This window comes from Triticum aestivum, chromosome 2D, assembly GCF_018294505.1.
Source record: "Triticum aestivum cultivar Chinese Spring chromosome 2D, IWGSC CS RefSeq v2.1, whole genome shotgun sequence".
Taxonomy (NCBI): Eukaryota; Viridiplantae; Streptophyta; class Magnoliopsida; order Poales; family Poaceae; genus Triticum; species Triticum aestivum.
Genome location: NC_057799.1, coordinates 422798240 through 422815926, shown reverse-complemented (window position 1 = coordinate 422815926; position 17687 = coordinate 422798240). Strand labels below are relative to the sequence as shown.

Sequence of the window (17687 nt, the reverse complement as noted above, 5' to 3'; positions counted from 1 at the left end):
ATCACAATTTATTAGAATACTCTATGTGCTTCACTTATATCTTTTTAGAGCGCGATGGTGGTTTTATTTTATAGAAATTATTGATATCTCATGCTTCACTTATATTATTTTTAGAGTCTTTTAGAACAGCATGGTAATTTGCTTTGGCTATAAAATTAGTCCTAGTATGATGAGCATCCAAGATAGGTATAATAAAAACTATCATATAAAGTGCATTGAATACTATGAGAAGTTTGATTCATTATGATTGTTTTGAGATATGAAGATGTTGATATTAGAGTCATGCTAATTGAGTAGTTGTGAATTTGAGAGATACTTGTGTTAAAGTTTGTGATTCCCGTAGCATGCACGTATGGTGAACCGTTATGTGATGAAGTCGGAGCATGATTTATTTATTGATTGTCTTCCTTATGAGTGGCGGTCGGGGACGAGCGATGGTCTTTTCTACCAATCTATCCCCCTAGGAGCATGTGCGTAGTACTTCGTTTTGATAACTAATAGATTTTTGCAATAAGTATGTGAGTTCTTTTATGACTAATGTTGAGTCCATGGATTATACGCACTCTCACCCTTCCACCATTGCTAGCCTCTCTAATACCGCGCACCTTTCGCCGGTATCATACACCCACCATATCCCTTCCTCAAAACAGCCACCACACCTACCTATTATGGCATTTCCATAGCCATTCCGAGATATATTGCCATGCAACTTTCCACCGTTCCGTTTATTATGACACGCTCCATCTTTGTCATATTGCTTTGGATGATCATGTAGTTGTCATCGTATTTGTGGCAAAGCCACCGTTCATAATTTTTCATACATGTCACTCTTGAATCATTGCACATCCCGGTACACCGCCGGAGGCATTCACATAGAGTCATATTTTGTTCTAAGTATTGAGTTGTAATTCTTGAGTTGTAAGTAAATAAAAGTGTGATGATCATCATTATTAGAGCATTGTCCCAGTGAGGAAAGGATGATGGAGACTGTGATTCCCCCACAAGTCGGGATGAGACCCCGGACGAAAAAAGAGGCCATAAAAAAGAGAGAAAGGCCCAAATAAAAAAATAATAAAAAAATGAGAGAAAAAGAGAGAAGGGGCAATGCTACTATCCTTTTACCACACTTGTGCTTCAAAGTAGCACTATGATCTTCATGATAGAGAGTCTCCTATGTTGTCACTTTCATATACTAGTGGGAAATTTTTCATTATAGAACTTGGCTTGTATATTCCAATGATGGGCTTCCTCAAATTGCCCTAGGTTTTGTGAGCAAGCAAGTTGGATGCACACCCACTTAGTTTCTTTTGTTGAGCTTTCATACACTTATAGCTCTAGTGCATCCATTGCATGGCAATCTCTACTCACTCACATTGATTTCTATTGATGGGCATCTCCATAGCCCGTTGATACGCCTAGCTGATGTGAGACTGTCTTCTCCTTTTTGTCTTCTCCACAACCACCATTCTATTCCACCTATAGTGGTATGTCCATGGCTCACGCTCATGTATTGCGTGAAGATTGAAAAAGTTTAAGAACATCAAAAGTATGGAACAATTGCTTGGCTTGTCATCGGGGTTGTGCATGATTAAATACTTTGCGTGATGAAGATAGAGCATAGCCAGACTATATGATTTTGTAGGGATAACTTTCTTTGGCCATGTTATTTTGAGAAGACATAATTACTTAGTTACTATGCTTGAAGTATTATTGTTTTTATGTCAATATTAAACTTTTATTTTGAATTTATGGATATGAACATTCATGCCACAATAAAGAGAATTACATTGAAAATTATGTTAGGTAGTATTCCACATCAAAAAATTTGTTTTTATCATTTACCTACTCGAGGATGAACAAGAATTAAGCTTGGGGATGCTTGATACTCCAACGTATCTACAATTTTTTATTGTTCCACGCTATTATATTATCTGTTTTGGATGTTTAATGGGCTTTAATATGCTCTTTCACATTATTTTTGGGACTAACCTATTAACCGAAGGCCCAGTGCCAGTTTCTGTTTTTTGCCTATTTCAGTGTTTTGCAGAAAAGGAATACCAAACGGAATCCAAACGGAATGAAACCTTCACGAAGATCTTTCTTGGAACAAACGCAATCCAGAAGACTTGGAGTTGAAGTCTGGAACTCTGCGAGGCAGCCACGAGGCAGGAGGGCGCGCCCAGGGGGGTAGGCGCGCCCCCACCCTCGTGGGCCCCACGGAGCTCCACCGACGTACTTCTTTCGCCTATATATACTCTTATACCCTGAAAACATCAGGGGGAGCCATGAAACCACTTTTCCACCGCTGCAACCTTCTGTACTCGTGAGATCCCATCTTGGGGCCTTTTTCGGCGATCTGCCAGAGGGGGAATCGATCACGGAGGGTTTCTACATCAACACCATAGCCTCTCCGATGAAGCGTGAGTAGTTTACCACAGACCTTCGGGTCCATAGTTATTAGCTAGATGGCTTCTTCTCTCTCTTTGATTCACAATACAAAGTTCTCCTTGATGTTCTTGGAGATCTATTCGATGTAATACTTTTTGCGGTGTGTTTGCCGAGATCCGATGAATTGTGGATTTATGATCAAGATTATCTATGAATAATATTTGGTTCTTCTCTGAATTCTTATATGCATGTTTTGATATCTTTGCAAGTCTCTTCGAATTATCGGTTTAGTTTGCCCTACTAGATTGATCTTTCTTACAATGGGAGAAGTGCTTAGCTTTGGCTTCAATCTTGCGGTGCCCTTTCCCAGTGACAGTAGGGGCAGCAAGGCACGTATTGTATTGTTGCCATCAAGGATAAAAAGATGGGGTTTATATCATATTGCTTGAGTTTATCCCTCTACATCATGTCATCTTGCTTAATGTGTTACTCTGTTCTTATGAACTTAATACTCTAGATGCATGTTGGATAGCGGTCGATGTGTGGAGTAATAGTAGTAGACGCAGAATCGTTTCGGTCTACTTGACATGCACGTGATGCCTATATTCATGATCATTGCCTAGATATTCTCATAACTATGCGCTTTTCTATCAATTGCTCGACAGTAAGTTGTTCACCCACCGTAATACATGCTATCATGAGAGAAGCCACTAGTGAAACCTATGGCCCCCGGGTCTATTTTACATCATATAAGTTTCCGATCTATAATTTTAGTTTCCTATTTATTTTATTTTGCAATCTTTACTTTCCAATCTATACAACAAAAATACCAAAAATATTTATCTTACTATCTTTATTAGATCTCACTTTTGCGAGTGACCGTGAAGGGATTGACAACCCCTTTATCGCGTTGGTTGCAAGGTTCTTGATTGTTTGTGCAGGTACTAGGTGACTTGCATGTAATCTCCTACTGGATTGATACCTTGGTTCTCAAAAACTGAGGGAAATACTTACGCTACTTTGCTGCATCACCCTTTCCTCTTCAAGGGAAAACCAACGCATGGTCAAGAGGTAGCATCTATGGTTAGGAAACTTAACCATATTTGATTAACGAGCTAGTCAAGTAGAGGCACCCTGTTTGTCTATGTATTCATACATGTACTAAGTTTCCGGTTAATACAATTCTAGCATGAATAATAAACATTTATCATGATATAAGGAAATACAAAAAACAACTTTATTATTGCCTCTAGGGCATATTTCCTTCAAATTCTGTGTCGGCAATGGGTTGACAACAAGATTTTGGGAAGATACGTGGCTAGGGGACGAGCCTCTAGCACTGCAATACCCCACCTTATATAATATTGTTCGACGTAAAGAAGATTACGTGGCCAATATCTTACAAGAGGTACCCTTAAATATACAGTTTAGGAGATCTCTAGTCGGGGGACGTTGGAATTCCTGGCTACACTTGGTTAGACGGTTAATGGATGTTCAATTATCTGACCAACCTGATTCTTTTATCTAGAAATTAACAAGTAACAGTGTGTTCACGGTTAAATCGTTTTATATGGATCTCATTAACTCTGGCACCATCCCAAGATCCCTATATATCTGGAAGGTGAAGGTCCCCTTGTGTATTAAAATCTTGATGTGGTTTGTACACAAGCAAGTGATTCTTACCAAGGACAACTTGATAAAGCGAAGGTGGATGGGTAGTCCACGATGTTGTTTTTGTGTGCATGATGAGACAATACAACACTTATTTATAGAATGCCCCCTCGCGAGATTACTCTGGCGATTGATTCATATAGCCTTTAACATTAATCCACCAACTAGCATTGAAGGTTTATTTGGGACCTGGCTAGCTGGTATAGATTTGCTTACTGCGTCTCGTATTCGGATTGGAATATGTGCGCTTCTTTGGGCTACATGGAACTGCAGAAATGATATGATCTTTAACAGACAATACTCCTTAACATTCTTGCAGGTCATAGTAAGAGCTACTGCTTGGATCCGTACGTGATCCTTACTCACTCCTATGGAGTCCAGGGAGCCTTTGGTTACTGGGTGCATCCAATGGGAGATGGTAGCACGGGATATATTCAACCGATTTGGATGGCGGTCTCTTAATAGAATAGGTGTTTAGTGTTCTATTCTTTTACACATGCCGGTTGTGGCTTTGAGAACTCTTTTTTATTTTCGCTCCTCTTGCGAGCTGTAATGGAGATAAGACTTTTTTGTTTTAAACTTCGTTTTTAATAAAGATGGCCGCATGCATTCTTCGGATGCAGAGGCCGGGGGTAAGCCTCCTTTTCCAAAAAAAGAAGCACGAAGTTGGTTAATGTTTAACAAGGTTGGAATGATATGTTGTGTGGTGTGGTAATTAGCAGTAAGTTTGTCATTTCTAATGTTCTAAGGATGGCCAAACCATGTAGCTTTGGCAAAAGCACAATTTATAAACAAATGAAGTTCATCCTCCTGATGGTTGCACCTGCAACATTCAGACGTGATGTGAACCGATAAATGTCCAACTCTACAACAGGTAGGGCTTTCCCAAGGAGTCTCCAAGCAAAAGTTCGTACTCTTGGCGACAAGAGCTTTCTGATTCGATACCTGCTTGAGAACATGTCTCACTGGCGTGGGTAATTATATGGGTTGATTGTTTTGCTGACTTTGAATATCCTATGAGCAGAGGTTGTAAGTACTTTTTTAGCTACACTTACCATTTGGGGTGAGATCCCAATACAAAATATCAGGGCCGCTAGAGTAGATATTCTGGATTTGAATAATATTGAAAGCAGTGGGCTCCTGAAAGAGAGAGGTAATGAGAGGGATGTCCCAAGTCAAACTTTATTTTTACTTTTAACATCTTAAGGTTATATAACTGCAAGGTGCATCGGTTTTCGTGCAAGTTAAACTTATGTATACCTGACTAACATTAGAGAATAAAATAACAACATCTACGATACAAAGGAAATAAAATATGAAAATGCTTTTGGTGATGGATCTAATAATGATACAGTTTTGGTATTATAGATATTGATATTGTTTTAGAAAACTTGATTATTTGTTTTTTGAAAAACTAATACACCTTATACTTTGGAAACGAACTTAGTATAATTTAAGCCGGGTAAGGAAATCTATGTTCTAAAATACTTTAAAAAATAGTCTTTCTAGAACATTCTTTTCCTCATATCACAACATGTATAGTTTCTCCACGAAGATTCACATGTATGTATAAGACATTATACATGTATAATTTTTTTTACCTTTTTGGTTTAATTTGATGTTCATTCCAAAGCATGAGGGCATGGACTCTTTTTTCCAGAAAAAAACTGAATTATTATAAAAACTCACCGGAAGTATAAAGCCCAAAAGCATCATAAACGTAATAAAGATTATATTAAGTTTTTGGACAACTGAACGACCACTACCATCGTCAAAACTAGCCGTCAAAGCACTGTTGTGGCCGCTCTCTTAGTTGAGCCAACCTCACTTGTCACCTTGTCGACTAGATCATAGAGGCGCGCTCTGCCGCGCCCGTCCATCTTTAAAACGGTAACGATGATATTGTCTAAAAAATTTGGAGTTATAGTATGTAATAAATATGAAACACTTGAAAGTGAGGATACATGAATGATTCATTGTGAGAAAACAGGGGATGGTTTATACCTAAAGGTAGGGTAATAAAGAATGACTATTGCCGCTGGTTTCCTTTAAATTGTGCTTGAAAATTTATGTTATTTTTATGTCAAGCCTCGTAGTTGTAAAGGCAATATACAAAATTGTCCTCCTTAAGCATTTTAACAGTCGTGGAATCTTTGAATTGTTGCACACTTAGCTTCACCACGTAAGCCAAACATAAATGTGCAAATGATGTATATTTTTATTTTTTATACTTCTTAAAAGTTATAAAATAAATAAAAAATCACATATAAATTAAATTAAAGCAGTGGAGCTAAGTTCTTGGAGATTGGTTAAAAATGAGATAAAGAACTTACTGCATCTTCTTTCTCAAAATTTGAAATAGAAGTGCCCATTAACAAGTGAAGAATGGGTAAGTTCTAAAAAATGATCTTCTATGGTGCTATATATGATACCATGCTACGAATAATATATATACCTAAATTACAAATTTTCTCTATCAATTCAAGGTCAGCAATAATGATATCTGTATATGGTTCGAGGAGTCCAAATAATCTAAATTTTCATGAAATAACTAAATATGGCCAATGAAGGGGGGTGTGTTCTGATCACTCGATTTCAACCAACTACCAATTGCACATGAGGTATAGCTCCAAATCATGGATAAGACACAAGGTCTAACCAGTAGTACTCAATTGTCACTAATCCACCTGTTATCAATTGTGAAAACTCTAGGTACCCCCAATTTTTATATTACTCGAGCACAACTGAGGTCAAAATATACGCAAGATCCTCAAATTCTTTCCTGAAAAATAAATAAACGTGAAGCAGGTGCACACAGACAATGGGCATATGATCGTGCTCACATAGATCATCAGCAGAGCAACAATTTTAGTCTCTATCTACTCCTTGTATCATGTTGCCAAAACTGTGGCCGCAATTCTGTTGGTCAGATTGAGCATGTCGTCATTGGGGACGCGCATCGAGCGCCCTATCCCGGTCTAGGCGAGGTCGTCGTGGAGGCGAAGGAGGCGACACGCCCCTCCCTGTCGTGTAAATCTTGAACGGTCTGTCGCCAGAGAAGCGAAGCCTCGGCGGGCCGCTAAGCAAAGAAGTGATAATGGGCCGTCCAAACCGTATGAGTGGGCGCCCCTCACAGTGGAAAAGGCCCGCTCAACCACAGGCCACCTAAACCGGTTTCCGGAGCAGCGGCCCGAGCGGGGTTCGTTCATGCCCGAAAATGCTTCAGCGACGATGTGGGACGACTGTGAAAGATCTGAGACGTTCAACTGCTTGATCGGACGGTAAAGAGCCCCAAATCGCTGTGAGGCATCGTAGGTGGCTCAGTTTTACTGTTTCTCAATGGGTCAGCCTTCATTTCAAATATCCACTTATCAACCCACTATTGCTTATGTCAATGAGACGTACCAAACTTATTTAGTTTAGCGAATGATTCAAATTTAAGAGCCTTTTTGGTTCATAGGAATTTCAAAATGCAGAAATAGAAAAAAATACGATTGAAGCGGTATGTCCACCCAAATCTTACAGGATACCAGAGAGTGGTTTATGCCACAAGGAAAACAAAGTAACTATAGAAAATGTTTGTGGTGGATGATAGGTTTTCCATGAAATGTCTTTTAAGAAAATTCCTATAAAATTTAGTCATCCGAATCAAACAACCAGTGTCGAAAAAATAATCTTAAGAATTCTAATCCTCCAAAAATCTCAGAGAGTACAAAATTCCTTTGAATCAAAGGAGCCGAGAACAGAAAGGTCAGACCTATCAAACAAAAAAGGCAGTTTGTGTCATTTTATCCAGCCATGGAGGAAAAATGTGTCATTTAATCAAACAAAAAGAAAAGTGTGCTATTTTGTCAAGGTACAAGGAAAGATGTGCTATTTCATCAAATTGCTCAAAAATTCAAAAGCTTGGATCGTCTTGTTCTTGGCAAATTTGACAAATTTGACCTATAGACGAAATCAAATCACAGAATGAACTGTCGGTGAAACTATTTCACGCGGCTGACCCATGGCGCCTAGCTCTCAGGCGCTGCACTAGTGCAACGCCTAGACAGCACTAGTGCAACGCCTAGGAGCTAGACGCTACACTGTATAGTGTGGCGCCTAACTCTCAGGCGCTGCACACTGACTTAGTAATTTTCGGATCACACGGGTGCGACGCTGGCCGTATAGCGCCTATCTGTGAGGCGTTGCACAGTGTAGTGTGGCGCCTTCGTGTCGGGCGTCACACAAAAAGGTCAGCCGCGTGAAGTAGTTTCGCGGACAGTTTATTCTGTGATTTGATTTCGTCTATAGATCAAATTTGTCAAATTTGCCGTTCTTCGTCTATCACCTCCCGACGCCTTATCCTCCAGCTCGCGGCTTAAACCCCTCTTTCTCCATCGGTTCCCACCCCACCCCGCCCAAATGCTCCTCCAATTCTCCCCCCATCCCTCCCCTCTCATCCTCTCCCTCCCTGTCGCCACTTCCAGAGCCGGCCACCCTCACCCCCGCCTCCCTCCCGTCCGCGCCTCGCCTTCCTCAGAGCCGGAGCTCCTCGCCAAGTCCGCGCTCCGCCGCATCTCCGACAAGCTCCGCAGCCTCGGATACCTCGAGGCCTCCCCGGAGACCCCCGTTCCGGCCCCGGCCCCGAGCGCCGACGCCCCGTCCCCCGGGGAGATTTTCGTGCCCACCCCGGCCCAGCTCCCTCGCCACCGCGTCGGCTCCACGCTAGACCCTAGCTGGGCCACTGGCGACGGCGAGGCGGACGCGGCACGGCGCAGGCAGAGGCGGGGGAGGGATGCGGCAGCGCCACCGACGCCACCGTCCGCGGCGGAGCTTACGCTGCCGCGGGACGAGCTGCGGCGGCTGCAGGGGGTCGGCATCCGGCTGCGTAAGAGGCTCAAGGTGGGGAAGCCCGGCGTCACAGAGGGGATCGTGAACGGGATACACGAGCGATGGCGCAACGCGGAGCTCGTGAAGATCAGGTGCGATGACATCTCCGCCATGAACATGAGGCGCACCCACGAGGTCCTCGAGGTGAGCACCGCACTGTGGAACCTTGCTATGTGTTGTTTCCGATTAATGCTTGCTCGCTGCTGCTTGTGCACAGGTGTATCGGTATATGTGAGCATGCATTGGCTTTGGATGTTGGATGCCACTTAATGCTAGTATTTGCCTTTGGACACTGATAGAATAGGTTGATAAGATGCTGTGTATATACAGTATAGATGATTTCACACACTTGATGTGAAATCTGAAATGTGCAGAATGACAGGACAAAATGCTGCTCCCATAACTTTGTAGTCATATGGCCAGGTTGTGAATTTGTATATCTTCATATCTTGCGTGCTTGAAATAAATTAATCCACGAGTGGATTAGCATGCACATAGTTATCGCTTCACTATATATTTGAATTTGAATTCTAATTCCATTTAACAAAAAAAGTTTGTAACAAGAGAAATGCTGGTACATAGTTGGACCCAACTATTTTCATCTCAATGTTATCCGACTTGCAATTTTTCATGCTCTGTGTGTTTTGCTTGATAGAGGAAAACTGGAGGCTTGGTTATTTGGAGATCTGGAAGCACCATCATACTGTATAGAGGAACCAACTATAAATATCCTTACTTCCATGACCAGCAAAAGATGGATGATTGTCTCAAGGATGAATCATCAGAGCAGAGCAGTTCTGATGATGATGATGAAGATCTTGGTTTTTTATCTGTGGAACAATGTAGTAGTGAAGTGGATGGTAAGAATCATACAGAAGATAGTATTCATTATGAAGATGAGGCTGTCGTAAATGTTGCCATAGTATATGGAGAACAGAGGAGTATAGGAGAGGAACATGAGAATCATGACATGTTATCTGTGGGGCAGAGCGTGGCCAGAAAGGAAGATGCAAATTATCCCATGATATCCTCTAAAGCGCCTGTTGTTGATACACAGGAGGGTAGATCAGCAGTGAAAATTAACAGTGGAGCTGCAAACAAACAGCATGCAAGATTTCATATAGGCACTAATGTAAATCCTCCTAGTGTGGTCAGACCTTTAGCTAGGTCTACCTTAGTTACCGGTGTTGGTTCTCCAAATAAGTTCCGATTACAGTTGCCTGGGGAGGTCAAGCTTGCGAAGGACGATGACAAATTATTAGATGGGCTGGGTCCACGGTTTTCTGAATGGTGGGGGTATGATCCCCTTCCAGTGGATGCTGATTTGTTGCCAGCTATCGTTCCTGGATTCCGTAGGCCTTTCCGTCTTCTTCCTTCAGGTGTACCACCCAAGCTAACAGATAGAGAAATGACTATCCTTAGGAGGCTAGCTCGTCCTTTGCCCTACCACTATGCACTTGGTAATGTTCGGGAATTTTCTATTTCTAACATCTTGGATTAAGTTGATGAGAACCACCCGTAATTAACTTTTCTAGTTTCCACTGTCTAGGAAGAAGCAGTAACCTTCAAGGATTGGCTGCATCCATGATCAAGTTATGGGAAAGGTGTGAGGTGGCGAAGATTGCAATGAAGAGAGGTCCATACTGCATTGATAGTGAGCTCGTCTCCGAGGAATTAAAGGTAGGTAGGTGTTATCAATTTATTATATGCAATTGTACATTGCATTTTATATTCTCTAGTACGTCTTTTTGTGGTAAAACCGTAGTTGGTGACGTTGTAGACCTTGTGAAATGTCTTTGGCTCAACAATTTTGGAGATATAATATGTTTGTCCGTGTTCCATCAAATTGAAGTTGTACGCATCCTTGATATCATCCATGCCAACCAATGCGGTGTCATGAAAGGTCAAACCGTCAAAGATTGTCTAGCTTGGACCTTTGAATAAAGATTAAGTTGATTAAATCAATCTGCTGCTGGGTCACCTCCTTTGTTTTTTTGGATGTCACTCGCGAAAAGAAATTTAGGACTTCTCTCTTATTATGGACCATATCTTGATCTTCCCCTGGTTCTTACTTGCCCTTACATGTAAGACAATGATGGACCATATCGAGTATTGTGTTGCTGCTGCTCTAGCTTTATATCCCTTGATGTTAAAATTCAACTGGTTGAATTTGTTCTTAGTTCTCTGCCTACCTACTATATGGATATGCTCTAGTTACCTGAAGGTGTAAAAGAAAATATTAACCTTTACTGACTCACTTCCTATGGGGCAGACACATAGGAAATCCCTTGCTGCCTGGAACATGGTGTGTGCAAGCTTAAAGGCAATGGGGGCAGGGCGTCACAAATCTCATTGTTCACAAGGCCCTCATGCTCAAAATTGCTTCACAATTTTTACAATAATATTCACTGGGTTAGTACTTAACATGGTTTGGCAGTACTGTAACAACAATAGTGTCCTTCCTCGCGCCCATGCGGGATTGTTCTGGTGGCGGGATGTTTTCAGTCTGTGTGGCAAGTTCGAACGAATCATCAACTGCCAGATTGTGATAGATGACAGTATATCCTTCTAGCATGATCCCTTGGGCTGTGCCAATCCCCAGAGATCACTTTGCCAGGCTACACTCCTTTTTTTTTTTCCTGCTATGCTCATTTGTTAAACATTGTCTTCTTAACTTCCAGAGGCCAAGCAAGCTGTGAATATCCTTGACCCCCACCCCCACCCCTTGATATAGCAGTAGAGTGGTGCGACCTTTCGATGAGATAGATACCTTCAATTTGTGGAGGTGAGCCTCACGATCAAGGCCCGGGTGAGAGGACCCATGAACCAAGCAATCGCTGAACCAGCCTTGCCAAAAGCCAAGCTGACCTTTTTTTTCTCTTGCGGGTAAAAGCCAAGCTGACCTGACCAATCTCCTAGGGATTGGTCCTATATGGTGCACGGTTGAGCAAGGAGGCAGCGGAATTAGGTCAATCTGATGTTCAATTCCCCTGATCGCGGGAGCCTGGCGGTACACATGTAGCACATCATCATACTCCTGCAAAAGGCTAGCCACAGCATGAGGCAAAGAAAGTATGCACATGTTCAAATGGAATTATTTGCCTCTAACTTTGTACAATTGGAATTTTTAGCAAGCAAAACCGAACATTTCAGCCACAGCATGAGGCAAAGAAAATATGCCCATGTTCAAATGGAATTATTTGCCTCCATTGTACTATTGGATTTTTGAGCAAGCAAAACCGAACATTTCAGCCTAATTTTACATTCCTTAGAACTAGAATATTTTTTTTATGTGATGCAAGCTACCTTAGACACAATGTGACTTACTTTTGGAAGGTTCATTACTCTCTCTGTTGGCTCTCCGTATTTATTCTTCAAATTATATTCCTGGCGCTTTAGAGATTTACAAGTCCCAGTATCTTTAAATGATTTTGCCGCTGCAAATGACTACCAAGCCCAAGGCCTTTGTTTGGCTCTTCCTTCATGACCGGCTCAGACCTGAGATATGCTAGTCTGAAGAAACTACACTGGCATTATGAGCTTCTCATGCGTGATCCGCTGGCTTGGCGCTCTGGAAACTTGCGATCACCTGTTCTTCAATTGTCCTTTCAGCAAGGCCTGCTGGCATTTTCTGAACATCCATTGGCCTCCTGCGATGATACAGAGCAGATGATCCTAGCTGTCCACATCACTTTTTCCCAGCCTTTTTTCTTCAAAGTCACAATTACGGTGACCTGGTACATCCGGAAGCAAAGGAACATTAATTGTTTTGACCAGATCCATCTTAGATTCGCTGTTTGGAAACAACCTCATGAAGGCATCCAGTTGCAAGTATAGGCTCAAAGAGGAGGCTAGGTCTCCCCTGCTAACCTGGATCGACTCGCGGTTTTAGTCTCCATGTACATGCATGTTTCCGTATAGCCTAACCATAGTGGTGCTTTGTACATACTGTACACAAGTTGTAAAACTCCTTCTAATAAACTTGCTGTCAGGGCCTTCCCTGCAGTCTTTGTTTTTTTAAGTTAAACAACTGCAGCCTAGGACTCATATGTGCTGAAGCATAACTGTTTCTCCACTCTGTGGAAACTTAGCTAGTTTATGTTTATGGCACATTATTTTTTCTTCCAGGTGATGCAGTTGATTATCATCGTAATCAACTTAAGAGATTAGCAGACAAGTTACCACGAGGTTGTGGTATCAAGTCCCAGAAAATCCACAAATAAACCCACCTAATTAGTTATTAGTTGTGCTTGAATGGCAAACATTAGCCACCAGTTGTCTGCTCGTCACTTTGATATATGTGAGATCAGACATAGGTAAACATACTTTATCTCCGAGTTTCTGGTGCTCGTTGTGGACATCAAACTGTTGAAGAACGGGGTGCTCGTTGCTGTTTTTTCCACCCGTTGAAACTGGCTGTTAGAACTAAATGTTGCATGCATGCTGTACAACACAAACACTATTGAGCATGCTTTCCTGGTTTGACCTAGGAACATAAAAAAGGCAGAATGAGTTTAATCCAAAGATCTGAAAAAACAATGTAATCCATGGTCTAAGAGTTTGATGGTTTGACCTAGCAACATGTTCTATTGATAGGTAGAGAGTACATCTGTACATGAGTGCTTGTTCCCAAACTAGAGGCTCTCGTAATTACAACTCAGCTACTACTCATGAACTATAGCACACATGACCTTGTATACTTAAAAAAGCAAAAAACAACAACAACAACAACAACATCATCATCTAACTCCAACACTATGTTATCGGAGTCAGAAAGTAGAATTAAACCTGTGAAGACCTTCTAGCTTTACTTTTCTCTACAATACTCTTGAATTAACATCACAAGACACTACTCACTATAATCTTCATCTCAGACCAGAAAGGTAAATTACACCTGTTACATTCTTAATCTTCCAGGGCTTGACTGGTGGGACGCTTTTATCAAGGGACAACGAGTCAATTGTACTATACAGGGGAAAAGATTTCCTTCCCCCAGCTGTCTCTCTTGCAATTGAAAAACGCAGAAAGCACGACAATTCCGTGATCAACAAGCCCAAGCCTGAAATTGAAGAAAGCATACCTACTCAAGATGCTTCTGAACTGAAGATGGCAAATGATGCCTCGGTACACGGGCATGAATGTCATGAAGAAAAACATGAAGGCGAAACTTCTGTTACAGAATATATAACTGAATCTCTAAATACAGTTGCCGAGAACATGGAAACCAGATTATATCAGGTATTTTTATTTAAATTTACCTCTTGCTGTCTCTTTGTAATTTTGATGTCCTATTATTTTTAAGATCCCACCACATAATACATATAAACATATTTCCAGGCTATAGCAGAGAAAAAGAAGGCTGAAAAACTTCTTGAGGAGCTAGAAAAGGCATCTTGGCCTTCAAAAGCTGAAACAAGAGAGGCCATCTCAGAAGAGGAGAGGTACATGTTGAGGAAAGTTGGTTTGCAGATGAAGCCATTTCTGCTGCTAGGTGATTATTCTTCTCAACCTTCCAGTACACCGCGCACATATGTTCTGAGCAATACCTAACTAGGTTATTGAATTATTTTGTATGAAATTTGGTTGAAAAGATATGTGTAATATTTTCCTACAAGTGTCATAGGGTTGCAGTTCTCATGTTAAAAGGGTGAATCCTGTGTGATTTTACGTTGCTTGAAGTGCTCAAATTTGAAGTTGTTCTTTCATCTGATGCAATCCATCTGGAGAAGCTTCTCGTTCTCTACCATCTTATACCTCCATTGTTTTTGTAAGTATACCATCATAATGATCCATGTCGCACCCACAGTAAAAGAAATCAACAATATTCCTTACTCAACTTGCACAACCTGTGGTAATGATAATAAATAGTGTGCAGTACTTGTCTGTCAACACATAATATGAAATCCTAGTCCCTAGTAGAATGTGAATGACTAGACAGCATGCTGTTTGCTGGGATCATTTTAAGAAGGTGTGAACTAGGTAGCTAGGGTGCGGTTCCTATAAAAAATCCGCTTCCATTTCTATCTTACATTTTTATTATCTCTTCTAATATAATTTTTTCTATTGATTTGCAGGAAGGAGAGGAGTTTTTGATGGAACAATTGAAAATATGCACCTTCATTGGAAGTATCGAGAACTTGTCAAGATTATATGTAAAGAACACAGCATGGAAGATGTTACATATGCTGCTCGAACCCTAGAAGCTGAGAGTGGTGGTATTTTGGTGGCAGTGGAGAGAGTGAGCAAAGGACATGCAATTATAATGTATCGAGGGAAGAACTACCAGAGGCCGTCAGCTCTCAGGCCAAAATCTTTGTTGAATAAAAAGGATGCTCTGAAGCGTTCTGTAGAGCTTCAGCGCCACAAGGTGAAACTTAACTGCATTTGTTTGTGACGGACTTTTCGTGAGGTTATTTTTTAGATCCTGATATAAGTATCCCTTGTTTATTTAGTCCTTGAAGCTTCACGTACTTAATCTATCAAAGAACATCGACTACTTGAGGGGTCAGATGGTGAGATTTTGTTCAACGGTCAACTGTTATATTTTTTGTTGAATGATGTGAGCTTCTTTGCTAACTAGGACACAATATTTTTAGCAAACGGAGGGTCATCCAGTGGCTTTGTCTAATCAGATGAACTCAGGCCATGAAAACAAAGGCATGCATGATCTCTGTGACAACTCTGGAACATCAGGGGAGACAAGCAAAGTAAACATTTTTAACTTGCATGTAGTTCTACTGCAGCCTAGTGGTATATTCCATCATGTGCCTGAATATGTATTTATGTAAATATGCATGGTCAAGGAAGTGCCTGAAGTTGCTCCTGAGTGTTTTGAGCCAGAGGGTGAAGAGTGCAGTTCAGGTGGAACAAATAGAATCTTGAATACAACCAGAACTGGAGTTCCTTTAGATGATACACAGGTCTATAGTCACTCTTCCTTATGAAAAACTCTACTTTGTAGTTTGATGATTTTTCAACTGATGAGGATACTGCACAACGTATTTGCAGAAGAAGTTATGTTTGAACGAGCTTAAAGATGATTCCTCTGAGGCTTTGAGGCCATGCCTGATTGAGAGTTCAAGTACAGCTTCATCAGATAATCAGATCGAATATGTGAGTTTGTTAGTTGTCTACCCATTCGATGTCTTTCTTTTGTTCCGCGTTGATTCTGATGAATTGCTTTTGCAGCAAAATCGGCTGAGCTTTCCTGTAGAATGCCATTCAGACAGTGGTAGCGAAGAGGATTCCAAAGTCTTCAAAACCCTTAGCCCTTCCCAGGCACTGGATGAGCCGATATTGGTCCAGACATATACTCCTCACTTGCCTTCCAAAGCTGCACCTCTATCGAATCGGGAGAGACTTGTGCTAAGGAAGCAAGCTCTGCAAGTGAAGAAACGGCCAGTACTTGCCATTGGTATCTTCTTAGTCTTATTTCATATATTGTCACCGAACCTCAAATTAATATGCTGAGCATAGCATCTGGTTCCTGTCGCAGGGAGGAATAATGTCATCACCGGAGTTGCAAAAACAATACGGACACACTTCAAAAAGCATCCTCTTGCTGTTGTGAATATTAAGAACAGAGCAGATGGAACACCAGTCCAACAGCTGATATCAGAACTAGAGGTTTGTAATCTGCAACAGAGTATTGCTAGATCCGAGGCACTCTAAATTAAACTGAGCTTCTTCGCTGTTCAATGGAAAAACAGGAGGCGACAGGATCGGTTCTCGTGTCACGAGAACCAAACAAAGTGATTTTGTACAGAGGCTGGGGAGCGGACGTGACCGAGACAAGTTCCAGGGAAGACAGCACAATTGAGGGGGAAAAGGAGGTGATATCACCACAGCTCCTTGAAGCCATCAGATTAGAATGTGGACTGCACCCAGGTGAATCACAATAGCTGGATCCTGGACAAACTCCTAGTGTTTTTTGAAGATGACCCTCCTATGTTGTGGTACAAACGAACATTGAGTGTATTCTCATCCGCCTACTTGTAAATCTTGTACGTCTGTGAAGCCTTTTAACGAACTTTGCCACAACCAAAATCAGATCTCGTGGAAACTCTCAGCAGTTAGAATCCGACAGAAAATTGAAACTGCTTGTGCCATCTGCTGGAATCGAGCAAAAGTGCGATTTTTTTTTGGATCGAGCAAAAAATGCGATTGGCTGAGCAAACCCTTTCCCCCCATCATTTGTGCTGTTGAAAAAGACTTTCGCTGATGGCACAGTACACAGGTACAAGATGCTGCGACAAATGGCAATGATCTGTTTGCTGATTTGTCGTCACTACCGACACCAAACCCTGTTGTTCCTGTTGACAGACAAATTGCCCGGCCCGGGATGCCTGACCTCTTCTTGTCCTCCGCAGGTTGTGAATTCGACTAGAAGCGACTTCTGACATTGAATACCAATAGATGCTGTCTCTGATTGTACTATACTTTATCGATGCCTGACAAATTATGCAGAGACTGGTTGTATGCTCATCGTGTTTGTATTACATGTTATGAGTTACGTAAAGAATACTCTCCCCATACAACTGTATTCATCGACGATGGTTGTTGCTCTGATGCACTAGTCTTATGGGGCTCTTAGCACACAACTTTGTCGGGGGCACACAAAATGCTATGCTAACGCAAAATAAAAAATTCTACTGGAAGCCAAAAACATATTGTTGGGAAAGATCAGGGAATAAGTTGATATCGGAATAAGCTCTTAGTTCTGATAGTTTGATCCCTCTTATTACTATGATAGTTTG

The 17687-nt window shown here is 41.4% G+C and overlaps 1 protein-coding gene across 1 annotated transcript; it reads left to right on the top strand.

Annotated features, from left to right (window-relative positions):
* The first annotated feature begins 8458 nt into the window (after positions 1-8458).
* On the top strand, positions 8459-16977 carry LOC123053568 (CRM-domain containing factor CFM2, chloroplastic). The gene is made up of 13 exons (XM_044477038.1): positions 8459-9075; positions 9587-10391; positions 10481-10611; positions 13849-14169; positions 14269-14422; positions 15006-15298; positions 15384-15443; positions 15528-15638; positions 15735-15851; positions 15940-16044; positions 16120-16345; positions 16427-16557; positions 16641-16977. Exons 1-13 carry the CDS (start codon positions 8464-8466, stop codon positions 16830-16832), a joined length of 3258 nt encoding a protein of 1085 aa, XP_044332973.1. The 5' UTR covers positions 8459-8463; the 3' UTR covers positions 16833-16977.
* Positions 16978-17687: the final 710 nt, after the last annotated feature.

Coding starts and splice junctions, on each gene's coding strand:
- LOC123053568 (XM_044477038.1), top strand. CDS start 8,464: ATGCTCCTCCAATTCTCCCCCCATCCCTCCCCTCTCATCCTCTCCCTC. Junction 15,299..15,383: donor TAGAGCTTCAGCGCCACAAG/GTGAAACTTAAC, acceptor TTGTTTATTTAG/TCCTTGAAGCTTCACGTACT. Junction 15,444..15,527: donor ACTACTTGAGGGGTCAGATG/GTGAGATTTTGT, acceptor CAATATTTTTAG/CAAACGGAGGGTCATCCAGT.